Source organism: Bombina bombina, chromosome 1 (assembly GCF_027579735.1).
Source record: "Bombina bombina isolate aBomBom1 chromosome 1, aBomBom1.pri, whole genome shotgun sequence".
Taxonomy (NCBI): domain Eukaryota; kingdom Metazoa; phylum Chordata; class Amphibia; order Anura; family Bombinatoridae; genus Bombina; species Bombina bombina.
Genome location: NC_069499.1, coordinates 1,549,182,597 through 1,549,209,226, shown reverse-complemented (window position 1 = coordinate 1,549,209,226; position 26,630 = coordinate 1,549,182,597). Strand labels below are relative to the sequence as shown.

The following is a 26,630-nucleotide window of genomic DNA, read 5'->3' as shown; positions in this document are numbered from 1 at the left end:
CTTATGATGCCAGCCGGACATAAGGATATAGTTATTTAAATCAACTGACTTGAAATAAAGGTTTTTGTGTCTAGCCTCTCAGGCTCTAATATAACCTCTCATATTTCTATTTATAGATGAGAAAATGTCTTCCAAACTATTTTCCGATCCCTTCCAGATTATCAATATATCATCTAAAGAGCACCCGTGCCCAGCTTGGGACAGCAATTCCTGTTCCCAATCACCCATAAACAGTTTTGCATAGCTCGGTGCAAATCTTGCACCCTTAGCTGTTCACTCTACCTGAAAATAATATCTGTCAAATGAATAATAATTGTGCTCCAAAATAAAAAGTATACTTTCAATTATAAATTCATGCTGTTCTTCTTTTAAATCTCTATCTTTTCATATATAATTTTCAACAGCCTTAACTCTTAGCTTGTGGTCTATCACTGTATACAGTGAAGTCACATCACATGTGGCTAAAATTAAGTCTTCTTCCCATTTGATAGATGGAGTCTAGATTCTTAACATATTTTTGAAGGAACTGATCCACATATTGAAATAACTTAGCTGTGAAATAACCTATCCCTGATACTATAGGCCTCCACGGAGGGTTCCACAGGTCTTTATGAACCTTGGGAAGAAAGTAAAAGATCGGGATTCTAAAAAAACTATGATTCAAAAAATGTATTTTCTTTTTGCTTTAAAATTTCCATCTCTTTACCCCTTCCCAGGATACTACCCCCCTCCCTTATCCGCTGGCTTAATGACTACTAGTTTGTTGTTCTGTAAATTAGTGAGAATATTTCTGTCCCTCCTATTAAAATTATTTAATTTTTGGGGATTTTTACATTTACATATATCTGCCAGAACAAGTCTCTCAAAAGTATCTATATTACTTCCTTTAGCATAAGTAGCATATATCTTATGGTGGTATATATTTTACATTTTAATTTTGGGAGACATCCCTTTTGAAATCAAAACATATTTGTTCTTAAGATTAACTCTTTTTCTGTGTCATTTGCCGGCGACTACTCCTCTCCTATGCCTCTGTCTGTTGGAGTACCTCAAGGATCTGTTCTGGGTCCTCTACTCTTCTCCATCTATACTTCTTCACTGGGTAAACTTATCAACAGTTATGGTTTCAAATATCACCTCTATGCTAATGACACCCAGATCTACCTCTCCACCCCTGCTCTCTCTCCCTCTGTCCCCTCTCATGTCAGCAACTGCTTATCTGGTATTTCTTCCTGGATGGCCTCTCACCACCTAAAGATTAACATGTCCAAGACTGAGCTCCTTCTTATCTCCCCCTCAAGCTCTACGCCGACTTCTGACTTCTCTATCCCTGTTGACGGCATCACCATTTCCCCATCGCCCCAAGTCCGCTGCCTCGGAGTCACACTTGACTCAAACCTATCCTTCATCCCCTATATCCAATCGCTTTCTACATCCTGCCGCAATCATCTACGCAATATTTCCAAAATTTGCCCTTTTCTGAGCGCTGACACCACAAAGCAAATAATCCACTCCTTTGTTATCTCCCGACTTGACTACTCCAACAACCTACTCGCTGGCCTTCCTCTTTCCCGCCTCTCCCCCCTTCAATCCATCCTAAATGCCTCTGCCAGGCTGATCCACCTTTCCCGTCGATCTGTATCTGCTGCACCTCTCTGTGAGTCCCTTCATTGGCTCCCCATTCACAGCAGAATTAAATTCAAAATTCTCACCCTTACATACAAAACTCTCACCAACGCCGCTCCCCTCTACCTATCCTCTCTAATAAACAAGTATACTCCAGCCCGTCCACAAAGATCCAACAATGACCTGCTCCTTGCATCCGCAACTATCACCTCCTCTCATGCTAGACTGAAGGTCTTCTGTCGTGCAGCACCTACCCTCTGGAACACTCTCCCTCGTGCTGTCAGGCTTTGCCCTAATCTTTCTTCCTTTAAATGCTCCCTGAAGACTTTTCTGTTCAGAGAAGCCTACCACCCAACTAAATAATAAATTAATTTCACTTACCTAATATTTCCCTCATCTTACTCTGTATTAACATCCTTCTCAATCTTGCAGTCCTCACCTCCTGTTTCTCAACCTCCTACCCTTCTAGATTGTAAGTTCCCACGGGAATAGGGCCCTCAATCCCTCCTGTATGTGTTTGTAAATTTTGTCCAGTATCTTACAAGTCTTGTATTGTTTTATTTAAATGAATTGTATCCATGGACAGCGCTGAGGAATATGTTGGCGCTTAATAAATAAAGTATAATAATAATAATAATAAAATAACTCTTTGGTCGTTTTTATGATTTTATGAAATGTCAACTTTTGTGTGAAAGTGAATAAATTTGTATCGTTTATACTTCTAGCTTTAAGCGCCCTCTCTTGTTACACTTTGCAGATACTTAGAGGTAGGGCTGATAACTCTGTATTTCTTGCTGCATATATACACAGAGAATTTATCAGACATGTCTAAGATTAATGGAAAAATATAATTATCTGTATGTGTATATATTATCTGCATGTTTATATATTATTTGCATGGGTATATATTATCTGCATGGGTGTATACCTTTATATTTGTCTATTAGGACATGACTCATCCAGGTATAAACATACACAAATGTCACACCTTGGTCACCTTCACATCTCTTATCATTCTCTCTCTCTCCCCCCTCTCACTTTTTATTATTTTCTCTTTCATTCTCTTTCAATCCGTCTCATACTCTCGTTCTCTATTTTTTTCCTCTTATTTGCGCACTCATTTTTTTCTCTCATTCTTTAATCCCTTGAGCTTTTTCTCTAACACATTTTTTTAAGATCCACAGCTGTAGTCTGAGCTCATTAACACTACCTGGGGGACTGAAGTCATGAGTAAGACCCATTCCTGTATTATATGTGACATTGCATATAAAATTAGTTTGTCACACATTTTAATCCTTTTTTTCCCCTCAGTCCTCAGATAGCTGTCAGACTCCTGGCTCACAAAATTCAATCACCTCAAGAATGGGAAGCTCTACAGGCCCTTACAGTAAGAAACTGCCTACTAGATGGTTCAGTATATGAGCAGGTCTCCTCTTTATGTTTTTGTGGTGCAGTGTGTGAGCAGGTCTCCTCTTTCTCTGTGGGTGGTGTAGTGTGTGAGTAGGTCTCCTCTTTCTCTGTGGGTGGTGTAGTGTGTGAGTAGGTCTCCTCTTTCTCTGTGGGTGGTGTAGTGTGTGAGTAGGTCTCCTCTTTCTCTGTGGGTGGTGTAGTGTGTGAGTAGGTCTCCTCTTTCTCTGTGGGTGGTGTAGTGTGTGAGTAGGTCTCCTCTTTCTCTTTGGTGCAGTGTGTGAGTAGGTCTCCTCTTTCTCTTTGGTGCAGTGTGTGAGTAAGTCTCCTCTTTCTCTGTGGTGCAGTGTGTGAGTAGGTCTCCTCTTTCTCTGTGGTGCAGTGTGTGAGTAGGTCTCCTCTTTCTCTGTGGGTGGTGCAGTGTGTGAGTAGGTCTCCTCTTTCTCTGTGGGTGGTGCAGTGTGTGAGTAGGTCTCCTCTTTTTCTGTGGGTGGTGCAGTATGTGATCAGGTCTCCTGTTTCTCTGTGGGTGATGCAGTGTGTGATTAGTTCTCTTTCTCTGTGGGTGGTGCAGTGTGTGAGTAGGTCTCCTGTTTCTCTGTGGGTGGTGCAGTGTCTGAGTAGGCTTTCTCTTGGTGGTGCAGTGTCTGAGTAGGCTTCCTCTTTCTCTTGGTGGTGCAGTTTCTGAGTAGGCCTCCTCTTTCTCTTGGTGGTGCAGTGTCTGAGTAGCCCTCCTCTTTCTCTGTGGGTGGTGCAGTATGTGAGTAGGCCTCCTCTTTCTCTGTGGGTGGTGCAGTATGTGAGTAGGCCTCCTCTTTCTCTGTGGGTGGTGCAGTATGTGAGTAGGCCTCCTCTTTCTCTGTGGGTGGTGCAGTATGTGAGTAGGCCTCCTCTTTCTCTGTGGGTAGTGCAGTATGTGAGCAGGTCTCCTGTTTCTCTGTGGGTGGTGCAGTGTGTGAGTAGGTCTCCTGTTTCTCTGTGGGTGGTGCAGTGTGTGAGTAGGTCTCCTCTTTCTCTGTGGGTGGTGCAGTATGTGAGTAGGTCTCCTCTTTCTCTGTGGTGCAGTGTGTGAGTAGGTCTCCTGTTTCTCTGTGGCTGGTGCAGTGTGTGAGTAAGTCTCCTCTTTCTCTGTGGTGCAGTGTGTGAGTAGGTCTCCTCTTTCTCTGTGGTGCAGTGTGTGAGTAGGTCTCCTCTTTCTCTGTGGTGCAGTGTGTGAGTAGGTCTCCTCTTTCTCTGGGTGGTGCAGTGTGTGAGTAGGTCTCCTCTTTCTCTGTGGGTGGTGCAGTGTGTGAGTAGGTCTCCTCTTTTTCTGTGGGTGGTGCAGTATGTGATCAGGTCTCCTGTTTCTCTGTGGGTGATGCAGTGTGTGATTAGTTCTCTTTCTCTGTGGGTGGTGCAGTATGTGAGTAGGCCTCCTCTTTCTCTGTGGGTAGTGCAGTATGTGAGCAGGTCTCCTGTTTCTCTGTGGGTGGTGCAGTGTGTGAGTAGGTCTCCTGTTTCTCTGTGGGTGGTGCAGTGTGTGAGTAGGTCTCCTCTTTCTCTGTGGGTGGTGCAGTATGTGAGTAGGTCTCCTCTTTCTCTGTGGTGCAGTGTGTGAGTAGGTCTCCTGTTTCTCTGTGGGTGGTGCAGTGTGTGAGTAGGTCTCCTCTTTCTCTGTGGTGCAGTGTGTTAGTAGGTCTACTGTTTCTCTGTGGTGCAGTGTGTGAGTAGGTCTACTGTTTCTCTGTGGTGCAGTGTGAGAGTAGGTCTCCTATTTCTCTGTGGGTGGTGCAGTGTGTGAGTAGGTCTCCTCTTTCTCTGTGGGTGGTGCAGTGTGTGAGTAGGTCTCCTCTTTATATTTAGGTGGTGCAGTATGAGAGCAGGTCTCCTCTTTTTCTGTGGGTGATGCAGTATGTGAGCAGTTCTCCTGTTTCTCTGTGGGTGATGCAGTGTGTGAGTAGTTCTCTTTCTCTGTGGGTGGTGCAGTGTGTGAGTAGGTCTCCTGTTTCTCTGTGGTGCAGTGTGTGAGTAGGTCTCCTCTTTCTCTGTGGTGCAGTGTGTGAGTAGGTCTCCTGTTTCTCTGTGGGTGGTGCAGTATGTGAGTAGGCCTCCTCTTTCTCTGTGCGTGGTGCAGTATGTGAGTAGGCCTCCTCTTTCTCTGTGGTGCAGTGTGTGAGTAGGTCTCCTCTTTCTCTGTGGTTCAGTGTGTGAGTAGGTCTCCTGTTTCTATGTGGGTGGTGCAGTGTCTGAGTAGGTCTCCTGTTTCTATGTGGGTGGTGCAGTGTCTGAGTAGGCTTCCTCTTTCTCTTGGTGGTGCAGTGTCTGAGTAGGCCTCCTCTTTCTCCTGGTGGTGCAGTGTCTGAGTAGGCCTCCTCTTTCTCTGTGGGTGGTGCATTATGTGAGTAGGCCTCCTCTTTCTCTGTGGGTGGTGCAGTGTGTGAGTAGGCCTCCTCTTTCTCTGTGGTGCAGTGTGTGAGTAGGTCTCCTCTTTCTCTGTGGTGCAGTGTGTGAGTAGGTCTCCTCTTTCTCTGTGGTGCAGTGTGTGAGTAGGTCTCCTGTTTCTATGTGGGTGGCGCAGTGTCTGAGTAGGTCTCCTGTTTCTATGTGGGTGGTGCAGTGTCTGAGTAGGCTTCCTCTTTATCTTGGTGGTGCAGTGTCTGTAACCTATCCCTGATACTATAGGCCTTCCTTCTGCCCTGATGACTGTTTAGTGTATGTGAGCAGGTCTTCCTTCTGTCCTAGAGATCATGTAGTGTATGGAAGCAGGTCTTCCTTCTGTCCTGATGACTGTTTAGTGTATGTGAGCAGGTCTTCCTTCTGTCCTGTTGATGACTTAGTGTATGTGAACAGGCCTTCCTTCTGTCCTGTTGATGATGTAGTGTATGGGAGCAGGTCTTCCTTCTGTCTTGGTGATGATGTAGTGTATGTGAACAGGTCTTCCTTCTGTCCTTGCAATGGTGTAGTGTATGTGAGCAGGTCTTCCTTCTGTCCTGGTGATAATGTAGAGTATGTGAACAGGTCTTCCTTCTGTCCTGATGACTGTTTAGTGTATGTGAGCAGGTCTTCCTTCTGTCCTGTTGATGACTTAGTGTATGTGAACAGGCCTTCCTTCTGTCCTGTTGATGATGTAGTGTATGGGAGCAGGTCTTCCTTCTCTCTTGGTGATGATGTAGTGTATGTGAGCAGGTCTTCCTTCTGTCCTTGCAATGGTGTAGTGTATGTGAGCAGGTCTTCCTTCTGTCCTGGTGATGATGTAGAGTATGTGAACAGGTCTTCCTTCTGTCCTGATGACTGTTTAGTGTATGTGAGCAGGTCTTCCTTCTGTCCTGTTGATGACTTAGTGTATGTGAACAGGCCTTCCTTCTGTCCTGTTGATGATGTAGTGTATGAGAGCAGGTCTTCCTTCTGTCCTGGCAATGATGTTGTGTATGTGACCAGGTCTTCCTTCTGTCCTGATGACTGTTTAGTGTACCTGAGCAGGTCTTCCTTCTGTCCTCATGACTGTTTTGTGTATGGGAGCAGGTCTTCCTTCTGTCCTGATGACTGTTTAGTCTATGAGAGCAGGTCTTCCTTCTGTTCTGGCGATGATGTAGTGTATGTGAGCAGGTCTTCCTTCTGTCTTGGTGATGATGTAGTGTGTGTGAGTAGGTCTTCCTTCTGTCCTTGCAATGGTGTAGTGTATGCGAGCAGGTCTTCCTTCTGTCCTGGTGATTATGTAGTTTATGTGAGTAGGTCTTCCTTCTGTCCTTGCAATGGTGTAGTGTATGTGAGCAGGTCTTCCTTCTGTCCTGGTGATGATGTAGAGTATGTGAACAGGTCTTCCTTCTGTCCTGATGACTGTTTTGTGTATGGGAGCAGATCTTCCTTTTGTCCTGATGACTGTTTAGTGTACGTGAGCAGGTCTTCCTTCTGTTCTGGCGATGATGTAGTGTATGTGAGCAGGTCTTCCTTCTGTCCTTGCAATGGTGTAGTGTATGTGAGCAGGTCTTCCTTCTGTCCTTGCAATGGTGTAGTGTATGTGAGCAGGTCTTCCTTCTGTCCTGGTGATGATGTAGTGTATGTGAGCAGGTCTTACTTTTGTCCTTGCAATGGTTTAGTGTATGTGAGCAGGTCTTCCTTCTGTCCTGATGACTGTTTAGTGTATGTGAGCACGTCTTCCTTCTGTGATGATGACTGTTTTGTGTATGGGAGCAGGTCTTCCTTCTGACCTGATGACTGTTTTGTGTATGGGAGCAGGTCTTCATTTTGTCCTGATGACTGTTTTAGTGTATGTGAGCATGTCTTCCTTCTGTCCTGATGACTGTTTTGTGTATGGGAGCAGGTCTTCCTTCTGTCCTGATGACTGTTTTGTGTATGGGAGCAGGTCTTCCTTCTGTCCTGATGACTGTTTTAGTGTATGGGAGCATGTCTTCCTTCTGTCCTGATGACTGTTTTGTGTATGGGAGCAGGTCTTCCTTCTGTCCTGATGACTGTTTTGTGTATGGGAGCAGGTCTTCCTTCTGTCCTGATGACTGTTTTGTGTATGGGAGCAGGTCTTCCTTTTGTCCTGATGACTGTTTTGTGTATGGGAGCAGGTCTTCCTTCTGTCCTGATGACTGTTTTGTGTATGGGAGCAGGTCTTCCTTCTGTCCTGATGACTGTTTAGTGTATGGAAGCAGGCCTCTCCTTTTTGTTTTGGGTAGTGTAGTGTGTAATCCTTTTTTCTTTTACAAGATTTGACGAGTCCACGGATTTCATCCTTACTTATGGGATTACGCCTCCTGTTCAGCAGGAAGTGGCAAAGAGCACCACAGCAGAGCTGTATATATAGCCCTTCCCTCCCCCCCCCCCCCCAGTCATTCTCTTTGCCTGTGTCAGTGATAGGAAGAGGTAAAGTGAGGTGTTAGTTTCGATTCTTCAATCAAGAAGTTTTTTATTTTAAAATGGTGCCAGTGAGTACTATTTTTCTCAGGGAGAAATCGTCAGTCTATAACTCCCAAAGAGGAGTGGAGACATTTTATTTTTCTGCCTTGATGTTGATGATCTTAGCAAACGTTATCTAAGATCCTTTCTGGTTCCCACAGAGCAACTGAAGGTAGTGTAAAGAAAAATCTTAAGTGTGGAGAACGGTGTCATGCTACAAGCAGCATTGAGGTATGTTCAGTCTTTTGTTTCTGGGGAGACTTGTTACATCAAAACAGGCTGACAATATTCCCTAGATGGGGAGGGGTAATCAGTATGCACTATAGGAGAAATGGTGTACCTGGAATTCCCTGTTATTCTGCTTATTTAATAGTGTGCTGGTATGTCACTTTAAATTTTTATATGTGGGCTGACGCTTGGTGATGCGGTTAGACTATTGTTATACTGCTTGCACTGTGATGCACTTACTGTGCTGTGTGTGTATATACTGGGGCACATGGGTAATTTACGGAGGACCGACATGTTTGTTTTCTTCTCTACTCATGCGGGTCTCGGTTAGGCTAGAGTTACGCCCACGGTGGGCAGGACCTATTTTCGCGCGCTCAGTCGCGTAGTGTGTTTTCCCAATCGGCAACAAGGTCCTGAGGCTCCGGTGGGGCCTAGCTCTGTTTGATAATCGTAGGGTGTAGAGAGAGTGAGAACGTTCCTTCAGGGTGATCTGAGGGCAGGTAGGCGCCGCAGCAGAGCTGTGGCGAGGTGCAGGGGCCTGAATTAATATACATAATAAATCTGAGAAAACGTTGTTTTGTCACAATTGATATAAAATTGATATATAATATACCCTAACAAGTGGTGTACTATTGTTAAGCTATTTGGGGCACATAAGGGTATTGTTTATTGCCGAAAACGTTGTTTTGTCTCATTACAGAAAAGTTGTTGCGCTTTTATTATTTAAAGGTGCAGTACATGTTTAGTTTTTAATATATGTTTTGCCTTCAGAGTTCAATATATCAAGCATAAAACGACTATTATTGCTATTACTAGTCTGTTTAACATGTCTGAACTTTAGGAAACTACTTGTGTTTGGATGCCATTGTGGAACCCCCACTTTCTTTTTGTCCCTCATGTACTGAAAGGGCCTTACAATGTAAAGAGCGAATTTTCTTTAAGGAAAATATGTCTAAAGATGCTTCTCAGTCTGATGAGAATCAGGGTATGCCCCTTCTGTCTACCCAAGTGTCACAACCTTTAACGCCCACCCAAGCGACGCCGGGTTCTTCAAACGCATCTACTTAATTTACTCTGCAGGATATGGCTGCAGTTATGTCATCTATCCTTACAGAGGTGTTATCTAAGTTGCCAGTGTTACAGGGCAAACGCTGCAGGACAGAGGTCAAATTTAAATACTGCAACTTCTGATGCTTTGTTGGCTATTTCCGATGTACCCTCACAGGGATCTGATTTGGGGGTCAGGGAACTTCTGTCTGAAGGGGAGCTTTCCGATTCTGGAAGTGTGTTACCTCAGACAGACACGGACGTCATGTCCTTTAGATTTAAGCTTGAACACCTCCGCCTGTTGCTTCGGGAGGTCTTAGCGACTCTGGATGAATGTGACTATTGTGGTACCACCAGAGAAATTGTGTAAGATGGACAAATACTTAGAGGTGCCTGCTTACTCTGATGTTTTTTCGGTTCCTAAGAGAATCTCGGAAATTATTACACGTGAATGAGAAAGACCGGGTATCCCGTTCTCACCTTCTCCTAATTTTAAGAAAATGTATCCCATATCTGACACTATTCTGGACTCTTGGCAAACGGTCTCTAAGGTGGAGGGACCTATATCTACCCTGACTAAGCGTACAACTATTCCTATTGAGGACAGTTGTGCTTTCAAAGACCCTGTGGATAAGAAATTGGAGGGTCTTCTAAAAAAGTTATTTATTCATCAGGGTTTCCTTTTACAACCAACAGCCTGCATTGTACCAGTTACCACTGCGGCGGCTTTCTGGTTTGACGCCTTAGAAGAGTCTCTTAAGACTGAGACTCTTTTAGAGGAAATTCTAGATAGAATTAAGGGTCTTAAACTGGCTAATTCTTTTATTACGGACGCCGCCTTTCAGATTGCCAAGTTGGCGGCTAAGAATGCCGGATTTGCCATTTTAGCTCTTAGAGCTTTATGGTTAAATTCTTGGTCTGCTGATGTGTCATCTAAGTCAAAGCTTTTGTATTCCTTTCAAAGGGAAAACCCTATTCGGGCCTGACTTGAAAGAAATCATCTCTGACATTACGGGAGGTAAGGGTCATCTCCTACCTCAGGATAAAGCAGCTAAACTAAGGGGTAAAACAAAATAATTTTCGTTCCTTTCGGAGCTTCAAAGGAGTCCCCGCTTCTTCTTCCGCTAAACAGGAAAAGAATTTTGCACAAGCCAAGGCAGTCTGGAGACCCAACCAGGCTTGGAACAAAGGTAAACAACCCAAGAAGCCCACTGCTGCTCCCAATACAGCATGAAGGGTCGGCCCCCGATCCGGGACCGGATCTACTAGGGGGCAGACTTTCTCTATTTGCCCAGACTTGGGTAAGAGATGTTCAGGACCCCTGGACACTGGAAATCGTGTCCCAAGGGTATCAACTGGAATTCAAAAATTCTCTCCCAAGGGGGAGGTTTCTTCTTTCACAATTGTCTGTAGACCAGATAAAAAGAGAGGCGTTCTTACATTGTGTGAAAGACCTCTCTACTATGGGAGTAATTCATCCTGTTCCAATACTGGAACAGGGGCAGGGGTTTTACTCAAATCTTTTCGTGGTTCCCAAAAAAGAGGGAACGTTCAGACCCATTTTAGATCTCAAGAGGCTAAACAAGTTTCTCAGAGTCCCATCCTTCAAGATGGAGACTATTCGTACAATTCTACCATTGATCCAGGAGGGTCAATATATGACTACCGTGGACTTGAAGGATGCATACCTTCATATTCCTATCCACAAGGATCATAATCAGTCCCTAAGGTTTGCCTTCCTGGACAAACATTTTCAGTTCGTGGCTCTTCCCTTCGGGTTGGCCACAGCACCCAGGATCTTCACGAAGGTTCTAGGGTCCCTTCTGGCGGTTCTCAGGCCGCGGGGTATTGCAGTGGCGCCTTATCTAGACGATATTCTGATCCAGGCGTCGTCTTACCATCTGACAAAGTCTCATACAGACATGGTTCTGTCCTTTCTGAGGACTCACAGGTGGAAGGTGAATCTAGAAAAGAGTTTGTTAATTCCACAGACAAGGGTTCCCTTCTTGGGAACTCTAATAGATTCCATATCCATGAAAATTTTCTTGACAGAGGTCAGAAAGTTAAATATTCTGAATACATGTCGAGCCCTTCAGTCCAGTCCTCGGCCATCAGTGGCTCAGTGCATGGAAGTAATTGGATTGATGGTGGCGTCAATTGGCATCATTCCGTTTGCTCGTTTTCATCTCAGACCGCTACAACTGAACATGCTCAGGCAGTGGAATGGAGATTATGCAAATTTGTCTCCTCAGATAGATCTGGATCAGGAGACAAGAGACTCTCTTCTTTGGTGGTTGTCGCCGGATCATCTGTCCCACGGGACGTGCTTCCTCAGACCCTCATGGGTGATAGTGACAATGGACGCCAGCCCACTAGGTTGGGGTGCAGTCTGGAATTCCCTGAAGGCTCAGGGTGTGTGGACTCGGTCAGAGTCTCTTCTTCCAATCAATATTCTGGAATTGAGAGCAATATTCAATGCGCTTCAGGCTTGGCCTCAGTTGGCTTCGACCATATTCATCCGTTTTCAGTTGGACAACATCATGACTGTGGCTTACATCAATCATCAGGGAGGAACAAGAATTTCCTTAGCGATGACAGAAGTATCCAAGATAATTCGGTGGGCGGAGGCTCACTCTTGTTATCTGTCAGCAATCTACATCCCAGGAGTGGACAACTGGGAAAAGCGGACTTTTTAAGCAGACAGACGTTTCATCCGGGGGAGTGGGAACTCCATCCGAAGGTCTTTGCCACCCTGATTCTCAAATGGGGCAGACCGGAATTGGATCTGATGGCATCTTGTCAGAATACCAAGCTCCCGAGATACGGATCCAGGTCAGGTTCTTCAAGGGGTTCCGTTTGAACCCATGCATTCCATAGAAATTAAGTTGTTATCTTGGAAGGTTTTATTTTTGGTTGCTATTTCTTCTGCTTGTAGAGTTTCTGAGCTTTCAGCGTTACAATGTGACTCGCCTTATTTTATCTTCCATTCTGATAAGGTGGTTTTACGTACCAAACCTGGTTTCCTTCCTAAGATTGTTTCAAATAAGAATATTAATCAGGAAATTGTTGTTCCTTCATTATGTCCTAATCCTTCTTCTAAGAAGGAGCGTCTGTTGCATAACTTGGACGGGGTCCGTGCCCTGAAGTTTTACTTGCAGGCGACTAAAGATTTTCGTCAATCATCTTCATTATTTGTTGTTTTCACTGGAAAACGTAGGGGCCAGAAAGCTACGGCTACCTCTTTTCTTTTTGGCTAAAGAGTATCATCCGTTTGGCATATGAGACTGCTGGATAGCAGCCTCCTGAAAGAATTACGGCTTATTCTACTAGGGCTGTGGCTTCCTCATGGGCATTTAAAAACGATGCTTCTGTTGAACAGCTTTGCAAGGCTGCAACTTGGTCGTCTCTTCACACTTTTTCCAAATTTTCCAAATTTTATACTTTTGCTTCTTCTGAGGCTGGTTTTGGGAGAAAGGTTCTTCAAGCAGTGGTGCCTTCCGTTTAGGTTCCTGTCTTGTCCCTCCCTTTCATCCGTGTCCTATAGCTTTGGTATTGTATCCCATAAGTAAGGATGAAATCCGTGGACTCGTCATATCTTGTAAAAGAAAAGGAAATTTATGCTTACCTGTTAAATTTATTTCTTTTACGTTATGATGAGTCCACGGCCCACCCTGTCATTTCTAAGACAGGTATTTATTTATTTTTTGTTAAACTTCAGTCACCTCTGCACCTTTGGCTTTTCCTTTCTATTCCTAACTTTGGTCGAATGACTGGAGGGGGAGGGAAGGGATGAGCTATATATACAGCTCTGCTGTGGTGCTCTTTGCCACTTCCTGCTGACCAGGAGGCATAATCCCATAAGTAAGGATGAAATCTGTGGACTCGTCATATCGTAAAAGAAAAAATTTTATCAGGTAAGCACAAATTTCCTTTTTTTTTCTGCCCTAAGGAGATATTGTGAGAAAACTCTCACAACTCACAAACTTATAACTGATGTCTGCTTCTTACAGGTTTTGGAGGCCTGCATGAAGAACTGTGGGAGAAGGTTCCACATTGAGGTTGGGAAATTCAGATTCCTTAATGAGTTGATTAAAGTTGTCTCTCCAAAGGTCAGTGCATATGTATGGACCCTCTAGGCACAGTTTCTAAGTCTGATACCAGTGGAGTAGTAGTGCTCACTGAAATGATTTGTTTTATGTGGCTTATCTACCATACAAAGTAATTTTCCTTCATCCAGGTTTCCTCCTTTCCCTACAGTACTTGGGAGACAGAGTATCTGAAAATGTGAAGAGCAAAGTGGTGTGTCTGCTGTACAGTTGGACAACAGCTCTGCCAGAGGAGGCCAAGATAAAGGATGCATACCTTATGCTGAAGAGACAAGGTGAGGTCCTTAGACTATCTCCCAGTATTTACAGTTATATGCTTATTGTGTCACCGCTCTCAGCTCATCTTGTCACAGAGAGCTGCCTTTTGGCGATACTATCGTAAAGGGATAGGAAAGTCAAAAATAAATTTGCATACGTGTAGTTTTAAGACACTTTTAAATTAACTTCTATTTTCAAACGTGCTTTGTTCTTTTTCTATCCCTTGTTGAAAATGAATACTCACATATCATACACTAGTGGGAGTTAGCTGCTGATTGGTGCCTGCACACATTAGTCTCTTGGGATTGGCTAACTAGATGTGTTCAGCTAGCTGCCAGTAGTGCAATGCTGTTCTTCCAGCAAAGGATAACAAGAGAATAAAGCAAATTTCTTAATAGAAGTAAATTGAAAAGTTGTTTAAAATTGTTTGTTCTATCCAAATCATGAAATAAAAATTTGGAGTTTCCTGTCCCTTTAAAGGGATATGAGGGGCGGAGTTTAGCCAGCTTTAAGATGGCAGCATAACTTGGCAGCTCCCTGCAGTAACAAAAGCCATGAGGAGGCGGAGCAACGGGTTTCCGGTAACGGCGTCTGATCACGCTGTGACGTAGGTGCGCATGGAAGAGCAGAGGCGGCAGTGTACGACTGAGCACGCCAGCTACATGCGGAGAGGAGAGTGGTAAAAGCCCTAAGCAGCAATTTTAGAACTGCCGATTGCCACTACGCCTCGGGCTCTCACGGCCAGCATATACAGCAAACTCGGAGGCAAGAAGGAAGCAGCCTGGGACTGGCTGAAGCACGCACACCTACTCTTGTCCACGGCCTCAAGATCTCTTGGCAGGGGTAACCAGTCTGAGGTACAGCCGGAGCAATTCGGAAGGGAGGCCGCACAAGCTAGCTAACATCATAGCTTGGACCGGTAAAACTTAACATAGGCCTAATAATGTCTATTGGCCACAGACAGATCAGTTACTATATGCAACGCACTTAAGGAGTATAAGTGAACTTTCTGATTTTTTGGATTAAGCAGTCTGGCATAGCTCCCCGGTATATGTACTTATAGCTATAGGTATATTAAGTCTGGCTGACCTGGGAGGGTGAAGAGAGTCCAATGGGGCATAAGTAGCAAAGAAGTAAAGCGCTATAGTCCGACGGAGGCTAATAAGCTGCTAGGTATGCCATCAATTCACAGAGTAAGTCCCTCTTAGAAGCTGCCAGTGAAGCTACCTGTCTTTGCCGGCTTTGTGTCAATTATCCTTCTCATATTGGTAACACACTGTGGAGGAGCAGGGCCAGTCGTCAGTCTGGAGGTATAGGGGGGGGTGAAGAGAAGCAAACTTAAAGGGGGATATATGGAAAAGAGTATGCTGCACGCAATACCTCCCCTTTGGTGATATATCTTAGGTCGTAGTCCCTCACCCTATCCCCAGTGAAGCAGCCCTGGGTAAAATGGTAATCCACTTGGCATAGATCTGCATAGATCTGCGGTAGTTGAAGCTAAGAGAAGTGTCCTGGTCTGTTGGGAGGGTGAAGAAAACTCATTATCTGGTTCCTAGCATTAAAAAACTCTGGTCGTTTGTTGAAGGACAAAGTAAAATCAAGGGAACTGTGTTTTGCCCTGTATATTTCTGGCACAACGTTATATTATAAAATCTGAGTCTGGTGGACCTTGTGTGGTTGTATCTGAAAATCAGTAAGTCCCTCACAGACCTTATACCTCACTGTTGTTTATAGTGAATGGACTCTTGTTCACAAGGACTTGAATGCTGATATATATATATATGGTTATATTAAATATAAGGCAGATCTGTCTAGCTAGTTGATAATATAACAGTTCATTGTTTGTATGGCAAGCTGTTGTGGTGATTGAGGATAAGGGCTGCTCATCTAATATACACAAAATTGTCTCAGATTTCTTGTCTCTGGCACATGCACTAATTGCACTAATTGCATATAAGGCAGAGTGAATCTCACCCATATATAACTTTTGCATTTTTTTTTTTTTTTCTTCTTTTCTCGTCTTATCTTTCTTTTTTCTTTTCTATTGTAATATATTTTGCATGGTTTTTTGAATTGCACAAAGTCAAAAGTCATTTTGGCTATTCTTATTTATTTATTTTAGGTCATTTAGATCTTAGGGGAATATAGCTTATCCTAGGACACAAAGATCTCAGGGGTATATTATGGTATGTTGCACAGTTTAGAATATAGTCACGTTTTTTCATTTTTCGTAGTCAAAGTAGTTACACTTTTATGGTACACATATGGAGAAATTTGTACACACAGTGAAAGCTAAATCACCAGTAATGGCTCCTAAAAAAGACAAAAAAAGCAAAGCCAGTGTTTTGCAGGATAGTATATTGGAAGAGGGCAGCAGTGCTAAAATGGACACAGATTCACAGGCATTGATAAAAGCTATATGCGTGGCATTGTCCCCACAATTTGACCAACTGCGCCAAGATGTACTTACACTTACAAATGAAATACATGAATTCAATAGCAGAATAGAAGCTGCTGAACTGCGCATCTCAGATATTGAGGACAGGTTGAATATAGTTGAACAAGATACAAGTCAGCACAAAACATCACTAGAAAAACTGCAGGACAAGGTTGATGACCTTGAGGATAGAGCCGGAAGGAATAACCTGAGACTGGTTGGGGTTCCAGAAACATCAGAATACAGTGACTTAAAAAAATTTATCGTAGAGAAATTACCCCTCCTGCTAGATTTACCAGACCCCACACGACAGATAGTGATCGAGAGAGTGCACAGAATAGGGCAGTTAAGAACTAAAGCTGATGGTGCGCAGATACCAAGACAAGTGATAATGAAACTGTTAAATTTCCAAGATAAAGTAGATCTGTTGAATGCCTATCGCAAAAAGAAGGAAGTTTTTTTAGAAGGTGCTAAACTATTAATGTTTCAGGACTATTCGGTTGAAACAACAAATAGGCGGAAGGTCATGGCCCCTCTATGCACACGCATTATTAAAAAAGGTTTTGAAGCATTTTTATTATATCCAGCCCGGATAAAGGTCCGTAAAAATAACACCTGGCTTATGTTAAATACATATCAAGAAGTTAATATGTTTTTAGAGGAGAATGCTTAAGAATTTGTGTTGGCTCTTTAAGAAGATGAAAGAACCAATTCCTATAACAGTGATGATGCATATAATTGATGATGTTTTTAAGTTTAAGTGTTGGGGGGGGGGGGTCTTTTTTCCCCCTTACCCCCCCCCCCATTTTTCTTTCTCCCTTTTTTTTTTTTTTTTTTTTTGTTTTTTTTTTTTTTGTTTGTTTGTTCTTTCCCCTTTCCCCCTTCTCTCTCCACTCCTATTTCTTTCTCCTTTTTGCCTCCCTCGCATGCTTCTCCCCTGCCCCCCCCCCTCCTCCAATAGTGAAGTCGCAAGAGGTTTACGGGACATTTATTATATTATGGAGCATAAAGCTAAAAGAGACTTAAAGTTTTTAAATCAATAGAATGACAGAGATGGTAAACATTAATCTGGTATCCTGGAATATCAGAGGCATAACAAACCCAATCAAAAGAAAAATGGTTATAAAAAATCTCAAAAAATTTAAATGCAATATAGCATTTTTACAGGAAACGTATGTAACCCAAAAGGAAGTAAATAAACTGAAAACAGATTGGGTGGGCGAAGTCATTGCTTCAGTTGGAACTACCAGAAAATGTGGGGTGGCTATTTTGCTACATAAAAACCTAAAATATAAGATTGCCCAGTTAGAAATAGATGCAGAGGGACGGTTCATTATTATGCAGATAAAGATAAAGGATCAAGTGTATATATTGTGCAATATTTATGGACCTAACAATCAAAGCCCAGAGTTTTGGGAAAAAATAAAAACTAAATTGACACCATATATAGAAAGCAATCTGATAGTGGCAGGAGATTTCAACCTAGTCTCTCAACTTCCATTAGACAGATGGCCGTTCAAAGTGAGAGATCTAGGTCGAGAGAAATGTAATATCACTCGTTTTCGAAAATTTAGAAACACGTTAAATCTAAAGGATGTGTGGAGGATTCAGAATCCAGAGTCAAAAGCGTATACATGCAAATCTAACACATATAAATCATCACGGATAGATTATATATTAATAAATGAAAGGCTTGTTGGGATTGCTGAGGCAGATATAAGTTCAATCATTATATCAGACCATGCTCCAATTTCTCTATCTTTATCAATAGGTTCTGCGAGTAGAAATAGCCCCACATACCTTTTCCCAAAACACTTATACTCTAATCTTAAATTTCAGAATTGGTTAATAGAGGCCTGGAAAAAGTATGAATGCTTGAATAAGAATTCAGTTAAAAGCCCTGAGACATACTGGGAAGCCTCGAAGGCGGTACTACGCGGTGAAATAAAGGCATATTTACATAAGTTATGGAAAAAAAACCAGCTCCGGGAGGGACAATTAACAAATCAGTTATCAAATGCATATAACACATATTTACATACAGCTTCGCCATCTAATTGGCAGAACTATGCTAAAGCAAAAAAAGAAAGAGACATATTCCTCCAACAAAAAGCTGCCTACACGGTGGTCAGGTCTAATGCAAGGTTATATAAGTTTGGAGGAAAGATTGGTAAAAATTTAGCTAATTTAGTTAAACAAAATCGGGGTTCTAATTCCATATCTGCAATATCAGTCAATGGCAGTCGCTTAACACAGTCTAAGGACATAAGCAAAAACTTTTTAGAATATTATACCCAAATTTTTTTATCTAAGGAAATCAATGTGGATAATAAAAAAGCTTTTTGGGATACATGCAGGCTCCCGACATTGGATGAGGAAGCAAGCAAATCACTGTGCGAACCAATTAATAAAGATGAAGTCACTCAGGCAATTAAAAGTAGCAAGTTAAATAAGGCCTCAGGGCCGGACACTTTTCCGGCAGAATTTTACAAAATACTCACACAGCAAATAACGGAACCTTTATGTGATCTATATAATGCATATTACCTGCAAGGACATCCTATCTCGGGTAATTTCAGTGCCTCCCTAATAGTGCTAATTTTAAAGAAGGGCAAGGATGCAGAAAAACTAGATTCATATCGTCCTATATCCCTGCTCAATGCCGATTATAAACTATTAACAAGTATCTTGGCAGCTAGATTACAAAAAATTCTGGATAAACTCATCCACCCAGACCAAACTGGTTTCTTAAAGGGCAGATCCCTATTTTCAAATCTAAGGAAACTATTATTAACAACAGAATATTATAACATTAGGAAGAAATCATATGAGGCTGATAGGGAAGACAAGGTTATCATTGCTCTCGATGCCGAAAAGGCTTTTGATTCCATTGGTTGGGATCACTTATTTACCACAGTGGAACAGTTTGGTATGAGAGGTGCCTTCCTGTCTTTTATACAAGCACTATATCAGAATCCAAAATCTGCCCTAATTGTGAATGGCAGGACTACAGAATGGTTTCAACTGGCGCGAGGCACTCGACAAGGGTGTCCACTCTCTCCACTACTTTTCAATCTTTGCATTGAACCACTGGCTATAGTATTACGCAATACCATTAGGGGGATTAGACTTGGGGAGACAGACATTCAAATCTCCCTTTATGCAGATGATTTGCTTGTATTCCTCTCCAATACTAAGGAGAATATTCCTATATTACTGAGTTTATTGAAGCGATATGGTTCATTCTCAGGTTATACAATAAATGATAATAAATCAGAGGTTTTGTGGCTAAATAAGACCAGAGACTCTCTGGGGGCTTTGCCCTTTAAGGAGGTTAAAATGGTTAAATATCTAGGAATTAATGTCACAAACTGCCCGGAAGAGTGGTATCGAGCTAATATCGATGGCGTCATTAAGAAAATCCTAGAGGATATCTCTAGATGGACATCATTTACATTAACACTAGCCGCCAAAATAAATCTCATAAAAATGATCGCACTTCCCAAACTTCTGTATATAATGCAGAATATCCCACTGTTCCTACGTAAAGGAGATATAAACATGTTAAATTCGGCTTTTAGGAGATTTTTATGGGGAAAAACAAAGCACAAAATGTCGTTAAAAAGACTATCTCAACCCAAAGAAAACGCAGGCTTTGCCCTTCCCTCAATATATAATTATAATTTGGCCTGCTTGATGAAGATAGTACCAGATTGGTTATTAGACATGGGTCAGCTAACGCCTCTGGATGTAGAAGCCGGCCTTCTTAAACCGTATAGCCTAAAAGCCCTAATACATATGAGGCAAAAAGATTGGCCTCCTTTACTTAAAGTGATGTACACTCTTAGAAATCCTATTATAGCCTGGCAAAAATTATGCACGGCGGTAGGTGTCAATTTCCAGTGTTCTAGATATCTACCAATCCAGAATAACCCACTCTTCCCCGCAGGTTCTGATACCGAAATTTTCAAGAGATGGAAGGTAGGGGGCTTAGTCTATTTTGCACAATGTATTGATGAAGATAGACAAGTTATTCATTCATTCGGCTCCTTAAAAGAAAAATATAATCTCCCTAACCGCGATATGTTCGGCTATTTTCAAATCAGGCATTTTCTCAACAATATAGCACTTGCAGATTTTTACATAAATTGGGAAATTCTAACTAAAGCTTTGTCACGCCGTCAGCTTGGCAGAGCTTCTATATCTCATTGGTATAATCTATTATTGAGTAAAGAAGGTGTCTATGGCATGGAACGGCTCCATGAGAGATGGTCATTAGACATCCCGCAATTGGAGCTTAAGACAATTCAAGAAAGTATTGATAGGGCTTGGTCAGCGACGCCTCTGTTATCTTGGCGTGAATCTCATCTTAGATTAATTAATAGGACATATATCACCCCAGAGAAGTTAGGGAAGTGGAATAATACGCAAAGATATGAATGTACACGCTGTCACTACCTAAATGCCAACTTGATCCACTGCATCTGGGCATGCCCCAAAGTTAAACAGTTTTGGGCAAAAGTCTCATTTTGGCTTTCAAAAACTCTAAAGCTTAAAATTTCTCTGAAGATGGAGGAAATCATCTTTTTAAGGCAATACGATGAAAGGGCGGGAAACATAAAATTTGTTAATTTTACAATCTTAACCGCTAGAAACATTATTTTTTCCTCCTGGAAATCTAATAGAAGCCCTATGCTCACCTCCTTTCTGAACATGTTAGACTCCAAATTAATTTATGAACAATACGAGACGCAGATATCTTCTGAAAAAGAAATTGCCAAATTTTTCAGGAAATGGGGAGAATATATTCTCTCCAATACGCTGGAAGTTCAAAGAAGTCTCATTGCTATTCAGAATGCCGTATTGAGAGGGGAAATCAGTAGTGATGTAATCACTTAACTTTTGATGGTCCCGGCCTCGTGGAGAGGGGGGGGGAGGGGGAATTCAACCTAATTTTCCTTTAAAAAAAATTTTTTCCTTTTTTTTTTTTTTTTTTTTTTTTCCTCTTTTTTTTCCTCTTTTCTTCCTTCTCCCTTTTCCCAGTCCTTGCTCTTCTTTGCTCTTTCTCTGTATTATTCCTTTTCTGTACAATATACCTGTTTTGGGTTATTGTTTGTACAAAAAGAAGAAAATGTTTTGAGGCACAGGTTTCTCAATTTCTACTCCAAGAAGTATTATTGGATTAGGTTGTAGAACTCGGTAAAAGCATTTTGTACTCTTTATTATTTATAAGTAGCTGTATATAACACTAATCACGAAATATGTTCGCCTTTCATTGTATTACCTGATCGACTTACGTGTGTAACCTGACCCTCTTTTCAATCTATAAATAAAAATTAAAAAAAAAAAAAAAAAAAAAGCCATGAGGAAGAAAAGCATGTCTAGAGACTTCGTATAATGTCTAAAAGTACCCATGGGTGATCACTAAAACAAGCGGACACTTCTGACAGAGTGCCTTCAAGAGTACTGGCAGAGAAGACAACAAATTAGACTGAGAGCCGCGGCACACAATTCTCCATTGCCACGCCACAGCACACACGCCATCACAGACAGATGAACGGGGAGACTAACTGTGACCCGTACTAGAACCCATTACCTGTTTTATGTGGACCGGCTAGTGAGCGGTAGCCGAGATCTCCCGCCGCGATAGTTAGAGGAGGCCGGAAGGCAGAGAATAAAGCAGCACACAGCAGGGCCTGGCTAGAAGACATATTCCGGCCGCGTTCACAGCCGCCATTAAGTTCCAGTTGGTCCGCTGGTGAAAGTGGAAGTGAATAGGAGGCCATTACCTCCCCCGCAGCTCCATCGGTAACAGTAACCGCAACGCCTAACAGGAGGGGTATGTAAATACTGGGCATCAACTTCCAGGCCGCACATAACACCCGAGGGGACAGTGCACATTACCTTAAAGAATAAAAAAGGCCCCACATTAGTACCGCCGCAGGTTTGATCTCAGGCTGTCATGCTCCTTATTGCCAAGTGAACAGGGGAGCTTTTGAATCGAAAATAAGCCTGCCACCTTTTCTGGGGTCTGTGAGGGCTTCTCATATAATAACCCTGACTGCTAGTGTGTCAATAAAGACCTCATATTGTCAATCAGAACTGTGCCACCATGACAGCTAAAAAGCTTAACAAATCTGATAAAAACCTAAAATCCACAGCACTGGACAATTATCTAAGATCTACTAAAAGTTTGGTTACAGGGGAGATTGATGATGAATCAGAAGAGGGGCACCAGGCACACACATTAAACATAATGGAACCTCCAAGGGATGGTGGGAGCATGACAAAAGCTGATCTCCACACCCTGGTCTCCAAAGAAGACATGGCTGTGGGTCTGGAGAAACTGATGAACAAAATTGATAGTTTGCACTCCTCAGTCACGAACAGCTTGGCGGAGATAAAACAGGATCTATCTGAGCTGGGAGATAGAGTGGAGGCGGTAGAGACTGAACATGAATCTCTGACTGAAAGTATAGCATCCAACTCTGAATCTATTACATCCCACCAACAGCAGCTTCTAGACCTCCAAGACAAAATAGAGGATCTAGAAAATAGAAATAGAAGGAATAACATCAGGCTAAAAGGGGTCCCAGAGACGGTAGAAGCCACAGATCTACCCTCATATCTGCTACGCCTTTTCAAAGCTGTCACAGGCGGAGAGGGTGAGACAGACTTTGTGATGGAGAGAGCTCACAGAGCCCTGAAACCAAGACCAAAAGAGGGACTCCCACCCAGAGATGTCATAGTCAGAATGCTGCATTTCCCTGACAGAGAAAGCATCATGTCGGCGGCCAGGAAGCACCAACCTTTCAAATTTCAAGGACAAATTATTCAATTTTTTCAGGACCTTTGTGCCTGCACCATACAAAGAAGATATGCTCTTCGCCCCCTGACATCTTTGCTGCGGAAGCAAAATATTTCATACAGGTGGGGATATCCTTTTGCGCTGCACATCTCCCACAACCAAAGGATGCTCACCATTAAATCAGCACAGGACATTCCAGAAATATGCCAATATTTAAATGTAGAGACTCCAGTACTTCCTGAGGAACCTGTCTCATCACAACACGCTACAGGTAAAGAGCCGCGGACCCCGACAAGTAAACCCAGGTGGTCCAGAGTGGCGAAGAAGAAAAAAGTGAAACCATGAACTGGACTGCTAGGTAATATTGTCAAAGTCTTTGCCTATTACTTATTCATGAGCAGGTTTGCGAGCCCGCCTTAGATAACCTTTCTAATAAACGCTTGTATTACCCATATCTATAATCTGAAAGTTCTAGACATGTTTACATTAGAACTACTGCAAAACCCATTGTTATTAATAGACACATGCTTAGTTGCTATAATGTTTATAATGTTATTTTTGTTCAATCTAGAGTTAAGTTTTTGTTTTATCTACTGCTAACCTGTTTTTATGTAACTGTCAGATGCGATAGAAGAGTCATCCCTAGCCTGTCTAGTACGAACCTTATAATGACTGATTCCTACCCAGACCTAGAGCCCCCACATGTGCCCCCCTCACACTCACACCATCTATGGCCTCCAGGTGTTAGGTCACACACACACCCTAGAAAACTCTAATGGCCCTACCGACAATTAATCTAGTCTCACACAATGTGAGAGGACTAAACTCAGACACTAAAAGGCGCACGGCATTTAACCACTACAAACGCCTTCGCGCGAATGTGATCTTTTTACAGGAGACACATCTCATTAAACCACAACTTCCCAAATATTGGTCCGGTGGCTTTCATCAACACTATCATTCTACTGCAGGGGAGAAAAAAAGAGGGGTGTCGATACTACTACATTCCTCACTACACTTCGTACACATAGACTCGACTACTGACAGAGAGGGAAGGTATTTGTTGGTGAGAGGCCAGATTCAGGGAGTAGAAGTCCTGTTTTGCAATATATATGCCCCAAACGAGAAGCAAGATGCTTTTTTCAGGGAAATTACAAGACTACTAACGGGTTGGTCACAAATTAGAATAATTCTAGCGGGGGATTTCAATATTGACCTTCAGGCGCTCAGATATGTTGGGGCCCCACACTCTTCTAAAAAATTAAATCACCTAAGAAAGGTAGCCGACACAGTTTTAAACTCGTTGTCCCCGCATACCCTAGTGCCGTGATTCTCAACAGCCGGGCCGCGGCCCACTGCCGGGCCGCGACGGCCCTGCTGGTGGGCCGCGACCCGACCGGCACTCACTCTAACTCTGACAGGCCCACTGCGGCACCACTGCGCATGTCCGCTTGTGCGCTGTTCCGCTGTGTAGCGGCGGCAGGCGGGGAGCGTGCGTGAAGGACGGGCATTCAGCGACGGGCAGCTGACAGGTTAGTAACCCACTGACACCAATGCATAATTCCATAGTTAGGGAGGCCACTGACACCAATGCATAATTAGATTAATAGGGAGGCAAATAGGGAGGCCACTGACACCAATGACTATATTTTATTATTATGAACCCACCGACAACAATGCATTTTGTTTGTTATAATTAACCCCCTGTCACATATATATATATATATATATATATATATATATATAATGTGTATATATATATATATATATATATGTATATATATGTATATGTGTATATATATATATATATAAATATATATATATATATATATATATATATATATATATGTGTATATATGTGTGTATATATATATATGTGTATATATATATGTATATATATGTATATATGTATATATATATATATATATATATATATATATATGTATGTATATATATATGTATATATGTATATATGTATATATATATATATATATATATATATGTGTATATATATATGTATATATATATATATATCCATCCCACTGACACCAATTAATTATCCCACTGTACACCAATTTATATATATATACATTTTGTATGTTATAATTAACCCCCTGTCACACATATATATATATATATATATATATATATATATATATGTGTGTAAATATATATATATATATATATATATATATATATATATACAGTATATATATATATATATATATATATATATATAATTTCTTCCAAACCTACTCCAACCCACCCCCGATGCTTACCGGGCCCTGGACAGGTCCGGCTAAAATTTACTGGGCCTTGTGGTCACTTAGGTTGAGAACCACTGCCCTAGTGGATTCCTGGAACTCTTTATATGGGGTCACAACAGACACAACATTCTACTCGACAGCACACAACACTTATTCCAAGCTAGACTACATTATGATCAGCCAAATCCTACGCCCATTGCTGTTGTCAGCTAAAATTCACCCGTGCACCTGGTCAGACCATTCCATCACACAGATATCACTCCAAGGTATAAAAAATCCCAACAGGATACAGACCTGGACATTTGACCCATCCTGCCTTCAAAACCCACTGACAAAAGGAAAATTGACACGAGCAATGGAAGAGTACTGGGCTCTTAACCAGAACTCTACGTACAATCCAACTTCAGTTTGGGCCGCCCATAAAACTGTAATCAGGGGCATGTTAATAAAAGAAAAAGCACAAATTAAAAAGGCAGCAAATTTAGCTATGGAGAGACTGACTAAGGACATTGAGAACCTAGAGAGGAAACACAAACTAACCCTATCCAGGTCCACCCTAGAACAATTAAACCAAAAACGAAACCAGCTTAATGAGATCCTCAATAATCAATCGATAAAATATGCCCACAGACTGAAGACACAATACTTCCTTTATGCCAACAAGCCAGATAAATACTTAGCCAAAAAGATCAGAGATAATTATGCGGCGGTGTCTATACCCCTCATATGTAAGGAAGGGGGTGGTGAGACTGGGCATCCCCAGGAGATTGTGGATGCCTTCGCCTCATTTTATCAGGAACTGTACAATTGCAAAAAAGTCACCTAAAACCTTACTTTGTGATTTTCTTCAAATTTACTTTGGTGAGAAAATCATTGAGGCAGATAGGGACTCCCTGAATTCCAAAATTACCACGATAGAAGTAGCACAGGTCATCAAAGAACTTAAGCCAGGCAAAGCTCCTGGACCCGATGGCTTACCGAGCGAATACTATAAGATGTTTGCTGGCCTCTTAATCCCACACCTTACTCAATTAGCAAACCACGTGCTGGAGGGCAGGGAGCTACCTAAAGACCTACTACAGGCTAAAATAGTAGTCATCCCCAAACAAGGGAAAGACCCAAAATTCTGTGCCAGTTATAGGCCAATATCCCTCATCAATCAAGATGTCAAAATAATCACAAAAATCTTAGCTAATAGGTTAAAACATATTCTTCCCACTATAATACACCCAGATCAGGTTGGTTTCATTAAAGAGAGGGAAGCCCCGGACAACATCAGAAGGATGTGATGGACTATCTTACAAGTCATGGAGTGCCTTCTCTGCTCCTATCCCTGGATGCAGAGAAGGCATTCGACAGGGTGGATTGGGGATACATGGGGGCGGTACTAAAAAAAATGGGCTTCGAGGGATCCTTTATCTCTGCAATAAACACACTATACTCCAACCCCACAGCATATGTAAGGGCGATTGGCCACCAATCTAGTACTTTCAGCATTCTAAATGGCACCTGACAGGGGTGCCCACTATCGCCCCTGCTTTTTGCAATATGCATAGAGCCACTAG

General features: G+C 42.2%; 1 protein-coding gene across 1 annotated transcript in view; it reads left to right on the top strand.

Moving 5' to 3' along the window:
- The window catches only part of GGA3 (golgi associated, gamma adaptin ear containing, ARF binding protein 3), a 173,585-nt gene that overhangs the window by 18,188 nt on the left and 128,767 nt on the right, over positions 1 to 26,630 (top strand). The window contains exons 3-5 of the mRNA XM_053708918.1: positions 2,938 to 3,013; positions 13,200 to 13,298; positions 13,447 to 13,570. Of these exons, the coding sequence (XP_053564893.1) occupies positions 2,938 to 3,013; positions 13,200 to 13,298; positions 13,447 to 13,570 (299 nt within the window). The remainder of the gene's footprint in view (positions 1 to 2,937; positions 3,014 to 13,199; positions 13,299 to 13,446; positions 13,571 to 26,630) is intronic.